At 36.2% G+C, this 19,035-nt stretch overlaps 1 protein-coding gene across 1 annotated transcript in view; it reads left to right on the top strand.

Annotated features, from left to right (window-relative positions):
• LOC145691078 (uncharacterized) overlaps positions 1 to 18,735 on the top strand; it is a 74,506-nt gene extending 55,771 nt beyond the window's left edge. The window contains exon 2 of the mRNA XM_081766744.1: positions 9,471 to 18,735. Within this exon, the coding sequence (XP_081622870.1) occupies positions 9,471 to 11,325 (1,855 nt within the window). The 3' untranslated portion in view covers positions 11,326 to 18,735. The remainder of the gene's footprint in view (positions 1 to 9,470) is intronic.
• The last annotated feature ends 300 nt before the right edge of the window (positions 18,736 to 19,035 follow it).

Genomic DNA, 19,035 nt, shown 5'->3' with positions numbered 1-19,035 from the left:
TAAAGGATTTGTGACTTGTATCTATAATGATGCCTGGTGGTTAGGTTGTGTCATGAATATAGATGTAACATCACAAGAAGTTTTGATCAATTTCCTACATCCCAAAGGACCATCATATGTGTATCCTCCCCATCCAGACATATTGAGCATTCCAAGTGAACAAGTTCTCATTAAGGTTGATCCACGTACTGCAACTGGGCGAACTTACACATTAACTGCTGTGGACACTCAAAGTTCAGAAGAAGCACTACAGAGGAGGAGGCACTAACTTGTTTTTTGCTTATAAGTTTCATTGCGTGTTGTATACAGCATTTCATTCATCCTTCTATTAGGTACGTTCCATACATAAATGTTAAGGTATTCAATTTAATCTGCAGTATTATGTTTTCAGGATTTTTTTTACTCCTGTTCCCATAGCCTTCCCAAAATGAAATTTATACCAAAAAGAGATGGTATTTTACTGTTAATTATATTTTTTCTACAATGAAAATCAAGATACACTTTCTGAGATATTCAAGGTCAAAGGTTACGCCTTTTGACCTTGAAAACAAAAATACAATATTTTGAACTGTAACTATTTTTAATAGATACTATGATCCTTTAGCTTTAAAATAAGACCAATATGAAGTTTCTACCTCAATTAGAAGCGAAGTTATGATTTATTTCTGCAGAGCACCCGACGTCAAATTTTGCACTTTTTCTCAAGTTGGCAACACTGCTGTATGGACATCATACATCAGTGAGAGATAAAATTTTACCTGTGTGTATAACTTCATGTTTTTTCACTTTTCACCGACTTTCATGTAAATCGGAGATGTTCGGGTTGGAAGCTGTGATGATTTGGCGTGGAATGACCCGAAGAAGAAAGAGAAAAATACTTTTTTTCGGAATTTGTGAGAGCCTGGCAATACTGTTTCTAGTCGTACGCTAGAAAAAATATTCTGACCTGTAAGCCAGACATTGATAATAATTATACCAAAAAATGAAGGGCAAAGGTACAATAGCTAGGTAAAAAAAATCGGAAGATAGAATCTAGGTGAATCATCCTGTTCCTATTTTCCCGAGAAATTTTCGTCTACCCTTACGTTGGCGGGCTTGGTGACGCCCCTAAATGTCACACAAAAACAGACCATACCTCGTTGGAAACCTTATAGAACGCGTATTTCAGCAAAGTAACTTTCGTGTCTCTCAGACCAAATTAGTAAAAGAAGGAGAAAACGAAAGTCAAAATTTTTGCGAAAAAATCTATTTTTCCCAAATTTGTCCGACTATGGTAACACTGGAATTTGTCGTACGCAAGGAAAAAAATTCTTACATTTACGCCAGACATTGGGAACAATGATATTAAAAAATGAAGGGTTTAGGTACAATAGGAATGGAGGAAAAAATTCGGAACTCCGAACCTACGTGAATCATCCTGTATTTTGTGCGAGAGATTGTGGTATACGCTAATATTGGCAGGCTTGGCCACGCTCCTAATTGTCACAAACATATCAGCTATACCTCGTTGGAATCCGTATAACACACACATTCCAACAAGGCAAGTTTCGTGTCTCTTGGGCTAAATTAGTAAAAGAAGAAGAAGACGAAAATCAAAATTTTGGTTGGAAAATCCATTTTTTTTAAAATTTGTCGTACTGTGGCAACGCTGTTATTTGTCGTACGCAAGAAAAAAATTCTCACCATTACGCCAGACATTGGGGACAATGATATAAAAAAATGAATGGTGTAGGTGCAATAGAAATGGATGAAAAAATCGGAGCACCGAATCTGCGTGGATCATCCTGTATTTTTTTCGATAGATTGTGGTGTACTCTAATATCGGCAGGCTTTGCCACGCTCCGAATTGTCACAAACATATCAGCTGTACCTCGTTGGAAAGCTTATGGAACAAACATTCCAACAAACTAATTTTCGTTGTCTGTCAGGCCAAACTAGTAAAAGAAAAAGAAGACAAAAATGAAAATTTTGGGGAGAAAATCAAGTTTTTCGAAATTTGTCGGACTATGGGAACACTGTTGTTTGTCGTATGCAAGAAAAATAATTGTCACATTTACCCCCGTTATTGTGAACAATTGTGCAAAAAATAAACCGTGTAAGTGCAGTAGGAATCCAGAAAAATTCGCAGGGAATAAACTGGCATGGGTTCACCTAACATCGTTCGTCGCAAGATCACTGCATTTCTTTCCTTTTGCTTCGGCATGAAGATTTTTTTCTAAAACTAAATAACTTGTCAAAGGAGGGAGTTGAAAGAAATGCATATTTACGACCCTTAGGTTCAACTGATAGGTACAGCTGACTTTGACCAGGCTAAAATTAGAACGGTGCGTTCTGAGGTGATAACTGTTTTCCTTTCGCGCTCTCTCTCTCTCTCTCTCTGTGTGTGTGTGTGTGTGTCTGTGTGTTCAATAAGCTATCTTGTTGGAATGTCTGTTCTATAGGCTTTCCAACGAAGTATAGCTGATATGTTTTTGACAATTAGGAGCGTGGCCAAGTCTGCCAATGTTAGCTTATACCACAATCTCTCGAAAACATACAGGATGATTCACGTAGGGTCGACGTTCCGAATTTTTTTCTTCACTCCTATTCCACCTAAATCCTTCATTTTTGTACATCGTTGTTTCCAATGTCTGGCGCAAATGTGAGAATTATTTTCCCTGCGTACGACAAATAACAGTGTTGCCATAGTCCGAAAAATTTCGAAAAATTTTAATTTCCCCCCAAAATTTTGATTTTCGTCTTCCTCTTCTTTTACTGGTTTGGCCCAAGACACACGAAAGTTACCTTGTCGAAATGTTTGTTTCATAAGCTTTCCAACGAGGTATAGATGATATGCTTGTGACAATTAGGAACGTGACCAAGCCTGCCGATATTAGCGTATACCACAATCTATCGAAAAAAATACAGGATGATTCACGTAGGTTCGAGGTTCCGAATTTTTGTCTTCACTCCTATTGCACCTACACCATTCATTTTTTTATATCGTTGTTCCCAATGTTTGGCGTAAATGTGAGATTTTTTTTCCTTGCGTACGAAAAATAACAGCGTCGTCATAGTCCGACAAATTTCGAAAAATTTGATTTTCCACCTAAAATTTTGACTTTCGTCTTTTTCCTCTTTTACTGGTTTGGCCCGAGACACACAAAAGTTACATTGTTGGAATGGCTGATCTATAAGGTTTTCAACGAAGTGTGGTTTGTGTGTCTGTGATAATTAGGAATGTCGCTAGGGCTGTCAACGTTAGAGTACATTACAGTGGATATTGAATAATATACAGGATGTGTCACGTAGGTGTGGGGTTCTGAATTTCTTTTTCGATTTGTATTGAACCGATGGTTTGACTTTTGTGTATCATTGTCCTAAATATCTGTCGTAAATGTGAGATTTTTTTCTTGCGTACGATGAATAACAATGTTGGCAGAGTTCTTCAAATTTGAAATATATTTTTTGTCTTTATAAGAAAATATACAATAAGAAAAAGGGTAAATTCAATACCCCTCCTATTCACCCCTCTCAAGCCCAAAAGTCATGGACTGGGTATGGCTCTTAAGTATGTTCATTTGTCTCTATGGATGCCATTTTTATCCTTGTAACTCCATCAGGGGTGTACCTCCCCACAAATTCTGAAGGGAAAGAGGGAAAACTATAAACACCCAACTTTGCCCCCCTTACCCTCCAAGGCGGGACACATTACATGAATGATATACACAGGATTAGAAAGTTCCATCCTTTCTGAAGAGATACATAGCAAAATCATATCTCTAGGTTAATTAGGAGCTGAGCTAGAGAGGTTTGATTTGCTAGCACAAGGGTAGAGCCGTTCGTCCTGAAAAGGTTAATAGTCGGAATATTTTATTCCAATTTGTTCTTTCTGGTTAAGTTTTATCATGTTATGTATTTTCTTTTGATGATTCTATTTAACTAAATTACTAATCGAAATTTTTACAATGTTCGCCTATCTCTTCTCTTAAATCCAACTTTTTATCTCTTGTCCTATTCAGCTAACCTTTAAAGTTTAAGGAGGTTGACGTTCTAAGCAATAGTAGTTCCTTACTCAAGTTGACTTGTATCATTATGTCTGATAGCTGGACACCGAACATGACAATACATGCATGCACCAATACATTACATGCCAGAATATTTCTCCAATTGAAGCAAGAAAGAATGAGTATTTCGGCAACACTTAAATAACCACTAGATAAAAAGGGTATATTGCATTCACGTTGAATTCTGAGAAATGACAATTAATGCAAAGAAACTATATATAATAATATTCATCATGTAGAGACAGAGAAACCATGGGCAGAACAACGAAATTTTAACACTTAAGCATAGACAGTCTGCATTTCCCTCCTATCCCACTTTTTTTTTTGGGGGGGGGGGTTTCCCTTATATAATAAATCTTTTTTATTAAAAATAGCGAACCTAATTTACAATGCTTAATTCTCTGAGAAACAAATTCTAATTCCAGGCTGGAAATCGAACTGAGAACGTTTGGCATGAGTCTCGCACGCTGTCCCCGTAGGTGCACAATCTAAGGCGTAGGTATAAATCACCCATAAAATTCCACAATACCATGGAGTAGCCCCCGGTTTCATTTGGAGTTTGAATTTTATTTACGTTCTTTTTATATCTATGGGTTAACGTCTGGCGTCAGAAGAAAGCATTTGATCATTAGATCAAGGTCAAGCAAAAGTTAATCCACAATCTTGAGATCGTACTGTTGCACCTCCATATATGTAGGACTAATCGAGGATTTGCTGTGAGAAATGACGTTTTGGCGCGCAGTTCTGCACATGTCATGGACCGAAAAAAAAAGGAATGAACAAAGACTAAAGGAAGTTGATGAAGAACGACAGATGATGAAAATAATAGGAAAAAAGAAGAAACGGGATGCAGGGCCATCTTATTCGGCATCCCTACTGGACCACCATGCTGATAGAAGTAAAGACAATGGGTATATCATGAAGAGGAAGACCAAAGATACAATACATAGTCAGTTACGAGGAGGAGACTTTATCAAGGTATGAAACTGGTCTCCCAAGGGAGAGAAAAGGTTCAAATTTTCCATGTTGCCCACCAACTTACACTTGTGGTGAAGAGGAAGGAATCGGAAATTTAAAGAGTGATTTCTTAAGTTTGCGAAATTCGCACTAGTTCTTCAAGGATTATTAGAAATGTCATTTCATAAATCTGAGAAGCCAGGCTAAGCTCTTGAAAGAGGTGTTTTCACCATTAATCCATGTGTGAGTCATCTAGTACCTTTGTTAGGTAATATACGTGCAGTGTTAATAAACTTCGAAATTGCTATTTGCAAGCTCTCACATGAGAACGTCGGTACGGTGTCGTGTTATCCTATGAAATAACCATCGTTCAAATATCGGCTGCTACAAGTTACTTTTTACTCTCAATTTTTTTTTTTTTTTTTTTTTTTTTTGCATTTCTAAAACGAACACCGTGAAATAGTGAGAAGCGTTTTGGACAAACGTTTTAGCATCTAACACGTTTTAACATATCTCTACTATTCAGAGCAATATATCAAAACCGCAAATGTTTGAAACTTACTATTACTTCCGATATCAGTACTGATGTCCGACAAGCGAAAATGCTAAGATGTATTGAGATATGGTTTTCTAGAATCGTGTCAGCTTGCCTGAAAACCATCTATATTCTCGTTCAAGCTGTATTCAAACCGGAAGTGGTTAAAAATTATCCGTCTCCGGTTTCAACATTTGTCGTTAAAACGAAAATTGTAACAGGTATCGAGGAGCTTTATTTTAAATATGATTGGTACTCCTGTTATCTGATTATCATAGAGAAAAACTGAATAAGATGTCAAGAAATTCTTCTGCGATCGGATAGGCGTCCCAAAGATACGTTCTACCTCGGTCTTTAACTTTCTGTTCAAATTGCAAGTGCTTCAAATTAATGATTTTTTCAATGTTTATCTCTATAAAAGTAAAAGAGTTACGGATGGCAATTAATAGCTTTTTCAGATGGATCGTGCGGACTGATTCTATCTTCGATTTTGTAACTCTATGGAACCCGGTTGTTGCAGATGTAGTACTTCAAGTTTGAGTATTGAATTCGCATATTTTGGAAGTCTTAGTTTCACACTGTGAAACCTTATTCACTTGTTAACTTGGATATGTGTAACATCTTTACTACACCCCACCAGATTGATACTGTTAGTCATACTTAAAAATGTGTAGCTAATGAACAGATATTTGACAGAAGTAATGTGAGTGGTAAAACAAAAGTATGTCGCCCTTAAAGTTTGGGCTCTACTGCCATTAATTTAAAACTTTATCCTGATTTGAAATGTTATCCTAGTTCAAAGTAATACTGTTACTTTGCTCGTCTTCCACCATGCTTTATCCACGACAAATTTTTACCATTCTGACATTTAGTTTGTTATTTCATACATTCCGCTAACACCGTATCACTTGTTAATAAAGTCAAATATTAAACAGTTTTTTAAACGTTTTGAACTTCATCATGGTAGTTTTCTTTGTTTATACAAAATTTTTCTGTGAGATTTCTAAACACTTCTTCATTTCCTTATTTCCATTTGTATGGAATATTTTCCCCGCTTTGGTATATAAAGATATATACCTTAGTGCACAAATAATTATGTCAATATAGTTTCGCCCATTCTTTACTTGATATCTGTGTCCCCAAAGTTTATAAGTTTGTAAAATTCTAAAGGTTACAACCAGTAATATTACGGTGTAAGTGAAATTGGTTTTAAATGTATAATAATTTATGTTATTATTGGTTGGTACTGTAATGAAGGGAATTAATTTATTTGTTGGAATAGGCCTAACACGAAGCTACTGTTATATTTGCAATTGATCACCAAGGGGATAATATCTGTTGATCTGTTTTACAAAATGTTATCTAAACTGTGAACAATTCTGAAGAAATACTAAATTGAGACAATTATGGTTTTCTCTTCTACCTCATCTACAATTAAACTTAATTGTCACAAGTCCAGGGTATCCATTTATATCCCTTTTCACCCAGACATTTTTCTTAATTCCAAAAAAAAAAAAAAAAAATAAGAAAAAGAAAACTTTTTTCCTAATCTAGTATGATTTACTTATCCTCATAAATATGATGTTTTTTCTTTAAACTAGTAGCTTTCGGGAAAATTAACTTCCACAATTGTGCATGTTCGGCCAATACTGCATATATTGGAGATTCCACCTACCTGTAGAATTGTGTAGGTCAGGTCTGAAAAGGTTAAATATGGTAATTAGCACTCAGGAAAAAGATTGCCAATTATGAAATATAACTTACTTAGCGTGAGATGTACGAAGAGAAACCTTATGTCGCTATATGTATAATTAACATTTACAATAATAAAACATCACAATTTTACACAAATAATGAAATCGATATATCTACGATAGGCGGATCACGTCACTTGCGTCAGTAATACGCATGAGAACTGTAAAATTCTTGTGAAAGGTTGGTATATCAAAATCGATAATATAATATTATACAATACGAGACTCAAAGAATGAGTGATAATAATCCAAGTTGGCATGGTTTAGTGCAGAATGATATCCAGTTGAGAAGTTAAATTTGTGAGCTGTGGAATTTCTGGTTTGGTTAATCAATGGGTGAATGAGTTTCGTATATTCCTGAATGTGTACTACAGTATAAGGTGAAGTATATATTTTATTTTCTTGATCTTTTAATATTTGCTGCTCAAAGTACACAGTTAAAATTACTATAAAATCTGCAAATGAAGGTCACGTCTGTTGCCAGTACTTAATCATTCGACCTTCGTTAATAATTTCGCGAACGTGTGCTCAGTACGTTTTACAGCCTTCAAACCAGCGAAATACAAACCTGATCACCATGGTGCCACTTCTGCAATAAAATGTACAGAAAACTAATGCTTAACTTCACCTTTGAAATTTCACAGATTATTCAATAATTACAACCGGGGGCAATTTTATGCAGATTTCCCTGGTTCATGATTTGTGTAAGATCTCGATCTTAACTCTTACATTAGTGAGATGTGAACTTGTTTCAGGACGCATCTTTGCAAATGAAATGGACTTTGACTGAGATGATATAAATCATATGTATACTTTCTTTTTAACGCGTTCCCGTTAGTAAACTCGGCAAAATGTTTTCTTAAAACTCTATTTTATATGCGAATTATTATTATTATTATTATTTGTAGTTTTTACGTTCTGAGGGATTATAAATTTCCAAAGTTCATGACAACATTAGGCACACAGTATTATGTAATTTATATTCCGTCAAGTTTAAGGAAGGTATATTACTATGACGCCATTAAAACAACGTAGAAATACTTAATGTTGTGACGCGGGAATGAAACAGGTAATATTAATTTGAATCACTAAGGAAGAGACGCTGATTCTTCGATTTCTTTTTTTTTTTTTTTTTTCGCAACAAGTAGAATGCTCCATATAGGTGAAGAAGCACGTCCGGAAAGGATAAAGGCGTTATTTCAAACAGAAATGATGAAAATATTTTCTTTCCCTGCAAATAATTTTTAAATCGTGTACTACAAGCTTTTTTGCTGTTTTTGATGTGGCACGTTCGGCATCTAAAGAAGTGTATAAATCGATTTGCAGTTACATGGGTTTACAGCTTAATTTAACAACATCCATTGAAAAAGCAATTTTCTTAAAATTTCTTCTATGCTTGCAAAATTGCGATTACCTAAATTTATCAGACAATGTGTAATAGGTGTGACGGAATTGCTAATGCTTGTCCATATTACATTACCGTTGATTTCTAAAATCATCATATCATAGATGTAAATATTACAAGAAACTGACCGCTCAACACATCTCAAATATATTTATTTTATTAAGCGGGCCTAAATGTGTACCAGATGTAACCATGTAGCTATAAGTCAACAACCGCAAAGATTGTAGTACCTATAAAAATTTACTATATCAAAATATCAGATTATATTAAAAACACACCTAGAGATTGATATACTGGTTGAAATCACGTATTTTGTGCATAATTTTTTATGCCCTTCTTTTGTTTCAGTGTCATAATAATAACAGTTTTTTTTAGCTGCAATTGCAACAAGTTCTTGCGATTTTTAAATTTTGTGACAACAATTAAAGATATATAAATATTTTAGTGACAACGAATTTCTGATTTCGCTTATAATAATGAAATGTTTATTCGACGTAGCACAAAATATATATGTTGGTAGGTACTTGAGTTAATTAACTCTGATATGGTATATTTAAAGGAATGCAAAATTTGATATAGTAAAGCATATATTGAGAATGGAGAGATATGGAAAGTCCTCGATAGTTCTTGGTTCCATATTTCTACATGATTCCATGTAATAGAACAAATATATACGTAATCCAAACATGAAATATAATGAATGATTTTATATCTTCGTTGTTACTTAGTAAGTACCTTAATTCTGATTTCATGGTTTATTGACTTCGTTACAGACGAGATAACGTACTTGCTCTTCACGAGGATACGAATACGTTTCTAACTTTGTCAAGTCATAACTTAATACATAAATGTACAACATCCCACAGATGCGAAGAGTGTGGAAAGGGATTCAGTGAACGTTCACGTTTGGCAAAACATGTGTTAATCCACACAGGGTTAAATCCTCACATTTGCCAAGAGTGTGGAAGGGGATTTAGTAATCGTTCAAAGTTGGGTAGACACATGTTAATTCACACAGGGGAGAGACCTCACAGTTGCCCAGGATGTGGAAAGGGATTCAATGTTCGTTCAGATTTGAATAGAGACATGTTAGTTCACACAGGGGAGAAGCCTCATACTTGCCAAGAGTGCGGAAAGGGATTTAGAAATAAATCAACATTGCGTACACACATGTTAAACCACAAAGCTAAGAAACCTCACACTTGCACAGAATGTGGAAAGGGATTCAATTTTCGTTCAGATTTTAATAGACACATGTTAGTCCACACAGGTGAGAAACCTCACACTTGCCAAGAGTGCGGAAAGGGATTTAGATATCGATCAACATTGTGTGCACATATGTTAAACCACAAAGGGGAAAAGCCTCACACTTGCCCAGAATGTAGAAAGGGATTCAATGTTCGTTCAGATTTGAATAGACACATGTTAATCCACACAGGAGAAAAACCTTACGAATGCCAACAATGTGGTAAGAGATTTAATGTACGTTCAAATATGAATAAGCATATGTTAGTCCACACAAGGGAGAGGTCTCACACTTGCCAAGAGTGCGGAAAGGGATTTAGAGATCGATCAAAATTGCGTTCACACACCTTAAACCACAAAGGGGAAAAGCCTCACACTTGCCCAGAATGTGGAAAGGGATTCAATGTTCGTTCAAATTTGAATAGACACATGTTAAACCACAAAGGGGAGAAGGCTCACACTTGCCCAGAATGTGGAAAGGGATTTAATGTTCGTTCAGATTTGAATAGACACATGTTAAACCACAAAGGGGAGAAGACTCACACTTGCCCAGAATGTGGAAAGGGATTCAATGTTCGTTCAGATTTGAATAGACACATGTTAATCCACACAGGAGAAAAACCTCACGAATGCCAACAGTGTGGTAAGAGATTTAATGTACGTTCAAACATGAATAAGCACATGTTAGTCCACACAGGGGAGAGGCCTCACACTTGCCAAGAGTGCGGAAAGGGATTCAATGTTCGTTCAGATTTGAATAGACACATGTTAATCCACAAAGGGGAGAAGGCTCACACTTGCCCAGAATGTGGAAAGGGATTCAATGTTCGTTCAGATTTGAATAGACACATGTTAATCCACACAGGAGAAAAACCTCACGAATGCCAACAATGTGGTAAGAGATTTAATGTACGTTCAAATATGAATAAGCACATGTTAGTCCACACAGGGGAGAGGTCTCACACTTGCCAAAAGTGCGGAAAGGGATTTAGAGATCGATCAAAATTGCGTTCACACACGTTAAACCACAAAGGGGAAAAGCCTCACACTTGCCCAGAATGTGGAAAGGGATACAGTCTTCGTTCAAATTTGAATAGACACATGTTAAACCACAAAGGGGAGACTTGCCCAGAATGTGGAAAGGTATTCATTACTTCACATTTGAATAGACACATGGTAGTCCACAGAGGGGAGAAACCTCATACTTGCCCAGAATGTGGTGAGGGATTCACTCTTCGTTCAAATTTGGCTACGCATATGTTAATACACACAAGAGAGAATCTCAGATATGCCGGCAGTGTGGAAAAGGATTTAATGATCGTCCACATTCCATTACTTATATTTTACTCAGCCGAAAAAGCTCATATACGCAAGAGTATGTAAGGAATTTAGCGAACATTCACATTTGTGCAAACACGTAAATCTACAAAGGAAAGAAGCTCACACTTTCAAAAAGTGTGAAAAAGGGTTTCGGGAAACTTTCACCTGCACCCGTAGGAAACTTTACAATGAGGAAAGGTATTTCAAATTTGTTTTAAAAACTGAAAACCCACCCACGCGAAAACCCTCACGCATTCCAAGAATGTTTAAACGATTCAGTGTACGTTCATGTTTTGCTACTCACATGTTCATCCACAGACGAGAAGAACTTCGCATAGGCAAGGATTGTGTGAATGGATTTAATTGTCCAAGTATGGTTCCTCACAGAAAATCCTCCTATACGGTAGGCGTGTGGATGAGAATTTAGACATCGTTCACATTTGCTAAAAATGTTAATCAACTATGTCGAAAAATTTAACGCAAACGAAGAGTGTGGGAATATGTATAACAAGTAGTTCAATTCCGGGGAGACATGTTATTCCATACAGGGAAAGGGTGGGTGTTAAAAAGTGTCAGAAGCGTTTACCTAAAGTCCATATTTTCTTAGTCTAAAAAAGTTGTAACACACGTGAAACGATTTATATTTGTACATGAAAGGATATAGTCAGATTATACACGTGATAACATATATTATGTGCGTAACCTGACCATATGTTTTGAAACATCATATTTTTGACGTGTGTACCATGACTAAGTTCGAAACATCATATTTGTCAAAACTGCTTCAAAATTCGTTCAATATAATGCTGCTTATTTCAAATATAAAAGGTGGCAAAGTTTCTACTTGCCAACAGTGTGCAAGGATAATTTCTCGAAGTTCACATATATAAGAGACGGTAACAAAATACAGTAATAATAATAATAATAATAACGATCGCAATAGTATTAAAATATCGTAAGTGATAACAAGTAATTTTGACAACAACTGACAAAAGTTTATCAACTAAAATGACATCGTAGTGTAGCTGGAAAATGAAGTTATTTTAAGAGTGTATACATTATTTCGTTCTATAGTTTAGAAGGCCTGTAGAACAGAGAACGTTAAACTCTTGAATGCCTAGGTCGTACTATATGAAAAAAAATGTTACGTGTTTGCGTGGAGAGAATTCGGAAACAAAATTCTGAGTTTAGCGTTCCGGCATGAGTTTGCCATCTTTGACTTTATACAGATATTTGAGATCACTGATTTTATGAGTGTTACAAAGTTGTATATTTATTGTTCGAAATAGTTCGCGTTTTGTCTTGCACGTGTACGAGACTGTCTAAAGCGTACTACTGCAAGGAATAAACAAGGAATTCAGTTAATCCGTGATAGGTCTGTAGGAACTACTATTGTGCAGATGGACGAGCAATATTCCAGTATTTTATTTGAACTTATTGTCTTGTAGGAAGTTGCTAAGGATTAAATATTCCGTATTTTTCTTAAACTGTACAGAAGTCCTGTAAGACGCATTGAATGCTTGGTGAAATTTTATGTTCTGTGAAAGTTAGTTTTGTGTCCAAAGAAACTCCGAAATCCTTAACATTGTTGATTCTCGTGACGGGCAAACTATTTATATGGTATGAAGTAAATACAATATATTTCTTTACGGAAACTGTTATGGATTTACTCTTACAAGAATGAACTTTTAGGGACCAGGTGTTACAAAAGAAGGAATTATTATCATTTTCTCTTTGAAATATATCGGAGACTTCTATTCGGTACACTCCTCTGAAGATTTCGCAGCCTCCTGTTAATAAGAAGATTCTGCTGATATTTGAGTTGATCCAACTAGTCGAATCGTTCAGGTACAATATGAATAAGAATACTCCAAATACGCTTCTACGTGATACTGTAGATGTTACAAGTAGGGGGTTACAAATCGATAACGATTCCCTGGGTGAGACCTTGTAAGTAGCTATTCAACAGACATAAGTCTGGCAAAGGAACACAGAATCTATTGAAGATTTTCTAAGTTACATAAGTATGGTAAATGGAACCGAAGGCACATGATAAATCGAAATAGGTGGCGTCAAGTTGTGCATTGTTAGAAATACTATCCACAGCGTAATTAAGCATGTTGATGAGGTTAGTGAGACAAGAGAGAAATGAAACTACATTGGGATGCGTTAATATAGGCAGAGGTGAATTTGAAATGTCTTTGATAATTTTCTCGCAGATGATTGATATATTTGAACTGAGCGTGATATTCCTTTAGGATGGCATACGATTGTTCAGTCAAGATTTATAAATGGAAGGGACGCGGGCTTATTTCCAAGAACAGGGAAAACGGCTTTCCTAAAGCATCTATTAAAAATGAGCGAAAATGGAAAAGAAATAATAGATGTGGTCGAGCGCAGAAAGGATTGGCTTATATTTTCCGGGCCAAAGACAAAATAAGAGAAACTCATCCTATGGACGATTTATAGGTAAACGGAATAAGGTGGATAAGCAAACGGATTGATCAAGGAGGAACGTTGCCTATCCATTTGAGAATTTGTTGCAAAGTATTAGTTAAAATTTTCTGCTCTTTTCTCATCTGTCCTTGATACATAATTGTACATTACAGGAAATATGGTAGAAGTTTTACACCTATATCTGATAGAAGACCAAAATCGTTTAGGGTTGTTGATGCTGGTGTCTGAATTTTTTGAAATATATTCTAGATATTTGCATATCAATAGCTTTTTTGTGTAATGTCCTATATCAGAAAATTATACATATATATATATATATATAGATAGAGTGATAGATAGATAGATAGATATTCATTTGGAAATGCACGCCAAAGTTCCCAAGCCTTTTGCTTATTTCGGAATGTGTAGCGACACTGTTCGCTGTGCCATGGTAAAAATTCCTTTGATTTTGCTCTTCTGAACAGTAAAAAAATCTTTTACTGTTGCATGAAAAACATCGGCGAAGGAATCCAGTGCCTCGTCTATTCTTCCTTGTAGTGAAATGTCCATGGAACGCAAATATTACTTTCAAAATTTCGCCCCAAGGGGCATTCCTCCAGTAGGTAGAAGCTTTCGTTTTGAGTTCGGTTGCTAGCTGTTGGTGACTATAATATGATAGGGAACGCGGAAGGACACTAAAAGCTCGTGGTCTGAGAGAAGGAACTTTTTATATGAGATGACACATTCTGCAAAAAGTAGAGATGGCAAAATCTAAGCTCTTATTTTTTACCCACGTTATGAATATTGTGCAATCCCAAATCGAGTCCTTCAATAGTATATTTGACAATGGTGTTCCATTTGTGTGTGATGGTATCACACGTTTACTGTCGATCTATTCTAAGCCCAAGTTATAGTCATCAAACTCAACAACATTTTCACCTTGTGACGGTTACTGTAAGTGGTTCGCAGCATGTTTCAAGTAATCTTCGAGATGTGGTCTGCAGAAACACGTGACCAAGTTTGTCTTTTTGGGGAGACCTAACCAGGTCCAGATAATTTCATACTCACGTATGATTCACTCACCGCTAAACAGCCACATTCATGCAACTAACTAATATTATAGCACAGTCCGTAAGTTTGTTTTTACTGCTTTGTATATTTTAACAGTTTATTTTCCACTGTTTTCTTGCCATCTGCATTGAGCATTCTAAATTATTTTAAGTAAGCAACAAAAATAAGGGTATTTCGCTGCATTTCTAGGTAGAGATATTGTGCGTTGCGTTGTCGAACACAAACTCTTGCCGTAAACTTACTACTGGGTTCATAATGGAAATGATAAAGCACAGAGATAGCACAAATATTCTTCCTGAAACAAAAGCAGGAATTTCCCCTTTCCAACGTTTTGATGTTATCTTTTTTTTAGCTTAATGCACAGACAATCCGAAATACGTACAAAATTTTCTTACGGTCAAACTTAACGTAAGTATTTATGGTGTGGATACCCGCATCAACCAAATTCCGTCCAAAGCTTTTGATCCTCAAACAACATTTTCCACATAGTTTTTTTTTTTCTCCGTTTACCTAGTCCCGCCCAAAAGCTATACCAATGCATAACTATCTCCATATTACAAACTATATAAATAATACTTCTCAACTATATTAACAAACGATTCCAAACCCAGCACTTATTACTTCATGCAGTATGCAATGCCTCGCTTTACATCCCACACCACATCGCTATTACCATACCCCTTGTCTCTACTGTTTACGCTATATCAGTACACTTTACCCCCGTGAGATTTGTTGTTTTTAATTATATTTGACTATGTTATTCATTAGCATCTTCCACTCTTACATACGTCATATCCTGTACAGTAATCAACTTCTATTCAATTTGGCTTCCCCTGTTCTCATCATCACATAGAGCTGACCCTACGCGGAACACAGGTTCATTTGTCTGAATGCAAAACCCATGTGTTATCCTGTGCTCCACACCTGGCCTGATTCTCTGTCGTCGCTATCACTATTCCATTTTCCCTTATTTTATTGTATTTATTTATTGAATCATTCCGTCTATATTAAGTTGTGTGTTATATATGTTTACTATTTTCATGATCCTAATTATTAAGAGTCCTTACCTCCATTTTTTGTTTTTTCTTTCTGATTCTTTTGTTATTTGTTATAACATAAAAATTAGATAGAGCAGACCTTACAATTGTATAGCATACAATATTGACATACCATACAATTGTAAAAGTGTAATAGACCACAGACCACTACTTATATTTTGCACGATAAATTACTTTTCATCTCTCACCTTACTGTGGGCGTAAGCTTCTCATAAGTTGCTTACCATTTTGGCAGGCCGGCAAAAAATAGTGCATGCCGTATTACAGCCCTTGTGGTGAGGCATAGTTGCGAAGTCTACTCTGGTTTATTGCACTCGCCTGGACGCACGGTGATCCGAACACATTAACAGGCGACAAGTTGCAAGAGATTGAGAGTTTTGACGACCGGAAGCTGACAGAAGTGCAAAATCTGTGATCATCATTTGGATCATTTTTATTTTCACCTTCTCATCTCATAGTTCCGCGTATTGCTTTAGTTTGCTTACCTTATCGTATATAATCATTGACCATGGATTATCTTTTACACATCCCTTGAAAATAATCGAGAAGTAGAGAAATCTGCGAGACAGAGCATAAACTGAACCAAGTTTTCAGCGTTCTCGTTCTCCAATTAGTGGCAAACACCAAGCACCATCAGCGAGTTCACCACCATATAAGAAGCATACAGACGCACGTGTCTCAAGTTCCAGCTCTGACTCCAACCAGCGTACATGAATTATAAGCTTTTACTTCTCCAGGATCACCCACGATAAGTTATTTCGCAAGTGTTAGAAACTAGAAATAGACACATAATCAAATAACAGTTTTGAATCCGTCACACACACAGTTTTGAAATCTTCGGGAAAACTGGTACTTCAACTTCTCTCAACAACATCCGACACAATTAACCTTAGCGAGCACCTTCCTGGCTAAGCGGTTAGCGTACGCGACTCTGGCATGGTAGACCCGGTCCGATTCTCAGCGGGAGCTCATGTTCGGATTCTACGCTAATCAGTAAGTCACGTCTCATAGCCTCGCTGCTGAAAGAGACATATCTCTAAGCTCAATTCAACAAGTAACCGCAGCCACCTACTATGTCCGTAGTAGTACGAGGAGTCCCTCCATCTGAAACAGATGACGAAATATAAGCTGACCTAACTGAAGTAGTCTAGACCTTTAAAAATGCATCCGGATTCGAAACAATCAAGGACCTACCTACATACTTCCAATTCTGAGAAAATCACTGAATACTATTAATGATCTTTTGCATAAACGAATTTTCATTTTGAAGAGACACCGAGTTGAACCATCCCACTCACTACAATCACTTCCTTTCCGAGGTGAACGAGGTCAAGAATAAACTAATCCTACTTACAGGTGTATTAATCAAAGCAAATGTGGCTATAGCATTTGTTTTAATCCTATTAAAAGTTGTCCGAATCTGCAACAAGCTCCTATCTACAACGCTTGGCATCAACGCCCGCATTCTACGTACAGCTATAAGCAGGGTGCGAATTACCGGGGGTAATGAGGGGATTTTCCCCCTCAATCACATTTTGTTCCCCCCAAAGAAGTCAGCTGAAGTATCCCCACCGGGGATGCTCGCTTTCCCCCTCAAACTATGCTTAGTATAACTCCAAATTTCACTGATTTTTGTTATTTCTTGTAAATTTAATCTTCTAGCTGTAATTCGAAATGATCGATGTGAACTGTTCAGTTTTGGTCATTTCTACTTACCACCTAATTACCCACTATTTTCAACGTTGTTTAGTAGAACTATATTATTATGACTACGGTTGTTACTTGCAACTGTACCTTCGTACCCTTCAGTTCGTCATCGTTTGTGAATTTGAATGTACTAATTGCGTATAACAAAGCCACATATAGATTTATAAATGTTCTTAGCGGTTGGCCAAGAAGAAGTTAACAAATAGCTTCTTCTACCATACTTGGCGAAGTTCGGATATGTCATATTCATCTTCTATATTTGTATCGATTATCATCTTATTTTAATTTTGTTATAAAATGTTATTTCATTTTCCAGTGTACTCTTTGTTAGCACATGGTCTTCATTCCCTAGTAGGTTGTGTGTATGCAACTCAAAAGTTGCATTTAATTTGTGATAATTACCATAGTAATCACTGCTTTTTCAGTTTACGGAAATGAACTTTTGAAACTGTACTCAAAATCTGAGATATAGGTATTCTCTCGTAAGTATATGTTAACGTACACCCTGGGGGATACGCTCCTAGTGAGCAGACATGTTAATGAAGGTGATTTTTAGGTGAATAAGCGAATAATTCAAGATTTGTTTCAGCACTTGTTAATAGGACTGGTTCTCTGCGTCATTGTCCGTGTCTGTACAAGCATTTCAACTGGAGCGGGGATTTTTTTTAAGTTAACCCTTCATTTTTTCATCTTTTCGCTGTACAGTTTGCTGTCCACGCAATTAATGTTGTCTGAAAAACTTCAGTGTAATGTTTTACTTTATTTGAATAACATAGCCGATAGTGAATCAACTCATCTTCAACCTAACAGTAAAGTAATTTTTAAGTGTTGACTTTCCATGCCCATCACAGAATCGATATTTGGAGAAAAAAAGTCGTGATGAGCACAGCTTTAGCGGGAAGTAGAAGCACAAGTTCGAAAATTGAATTGAGAGATTTTAAATATTTGGCCTTCGATTTGATCTTGATGTGAGAAATCGGGACAAGCAACAATCCATTTCTTATTTGATAGGCTAATATCTAGATTTTCTTTAAAAAAATGTCTGGTTTAACTGATAATTATAGTATGGCTATCGCTCAAGCCGAATTATTAACTAAATAAACCTTAGAGAGCTACAGGGACAAGAGTGAGTACAACATAAAAACACGTTCAGAAAGGTTTAGTGGGGTGTGTGTATGTCAGACAATATATATGTGCATAGTTATTGTCGGTAGATTTATTAAATTAATAAATCTCTTATTTATTACAGATGTCACACACACACACACACACACACATATATATATATATATGTGTGTGTGTGTGTGTAAGACATTTATTGTCTCATTTTGAAATTTGAACCTTCAGACTATGTCCTTTGGCCTAATTTTATCCCCCCCCCCAATATAGATTATCTGATTCGCACACTGGCTATAAGTGTAAATCTCGGCTGGCTCCAGAAAAATTCAAGCCGAAACTATCTATCACAGAAATCACTAATGTTATTAATCATAAACGTTAA

This window comes from Thermobia domestica, chromosome 7 (genome assembly GCF_964235325.1).
Source record: "Thermobia domestica chromosome 7, izTheDome1.hap1.1, whole genome shotgun sequence".
NCBI lineage: Eukaryota > Metazoa > Arthropoda > Insecta > Zygentoma > Lepismatidae > Thermobia > Thermobia domestica.
This window is presented reverse-complemented; position numbering and strand designations above follow the sequence as displayed.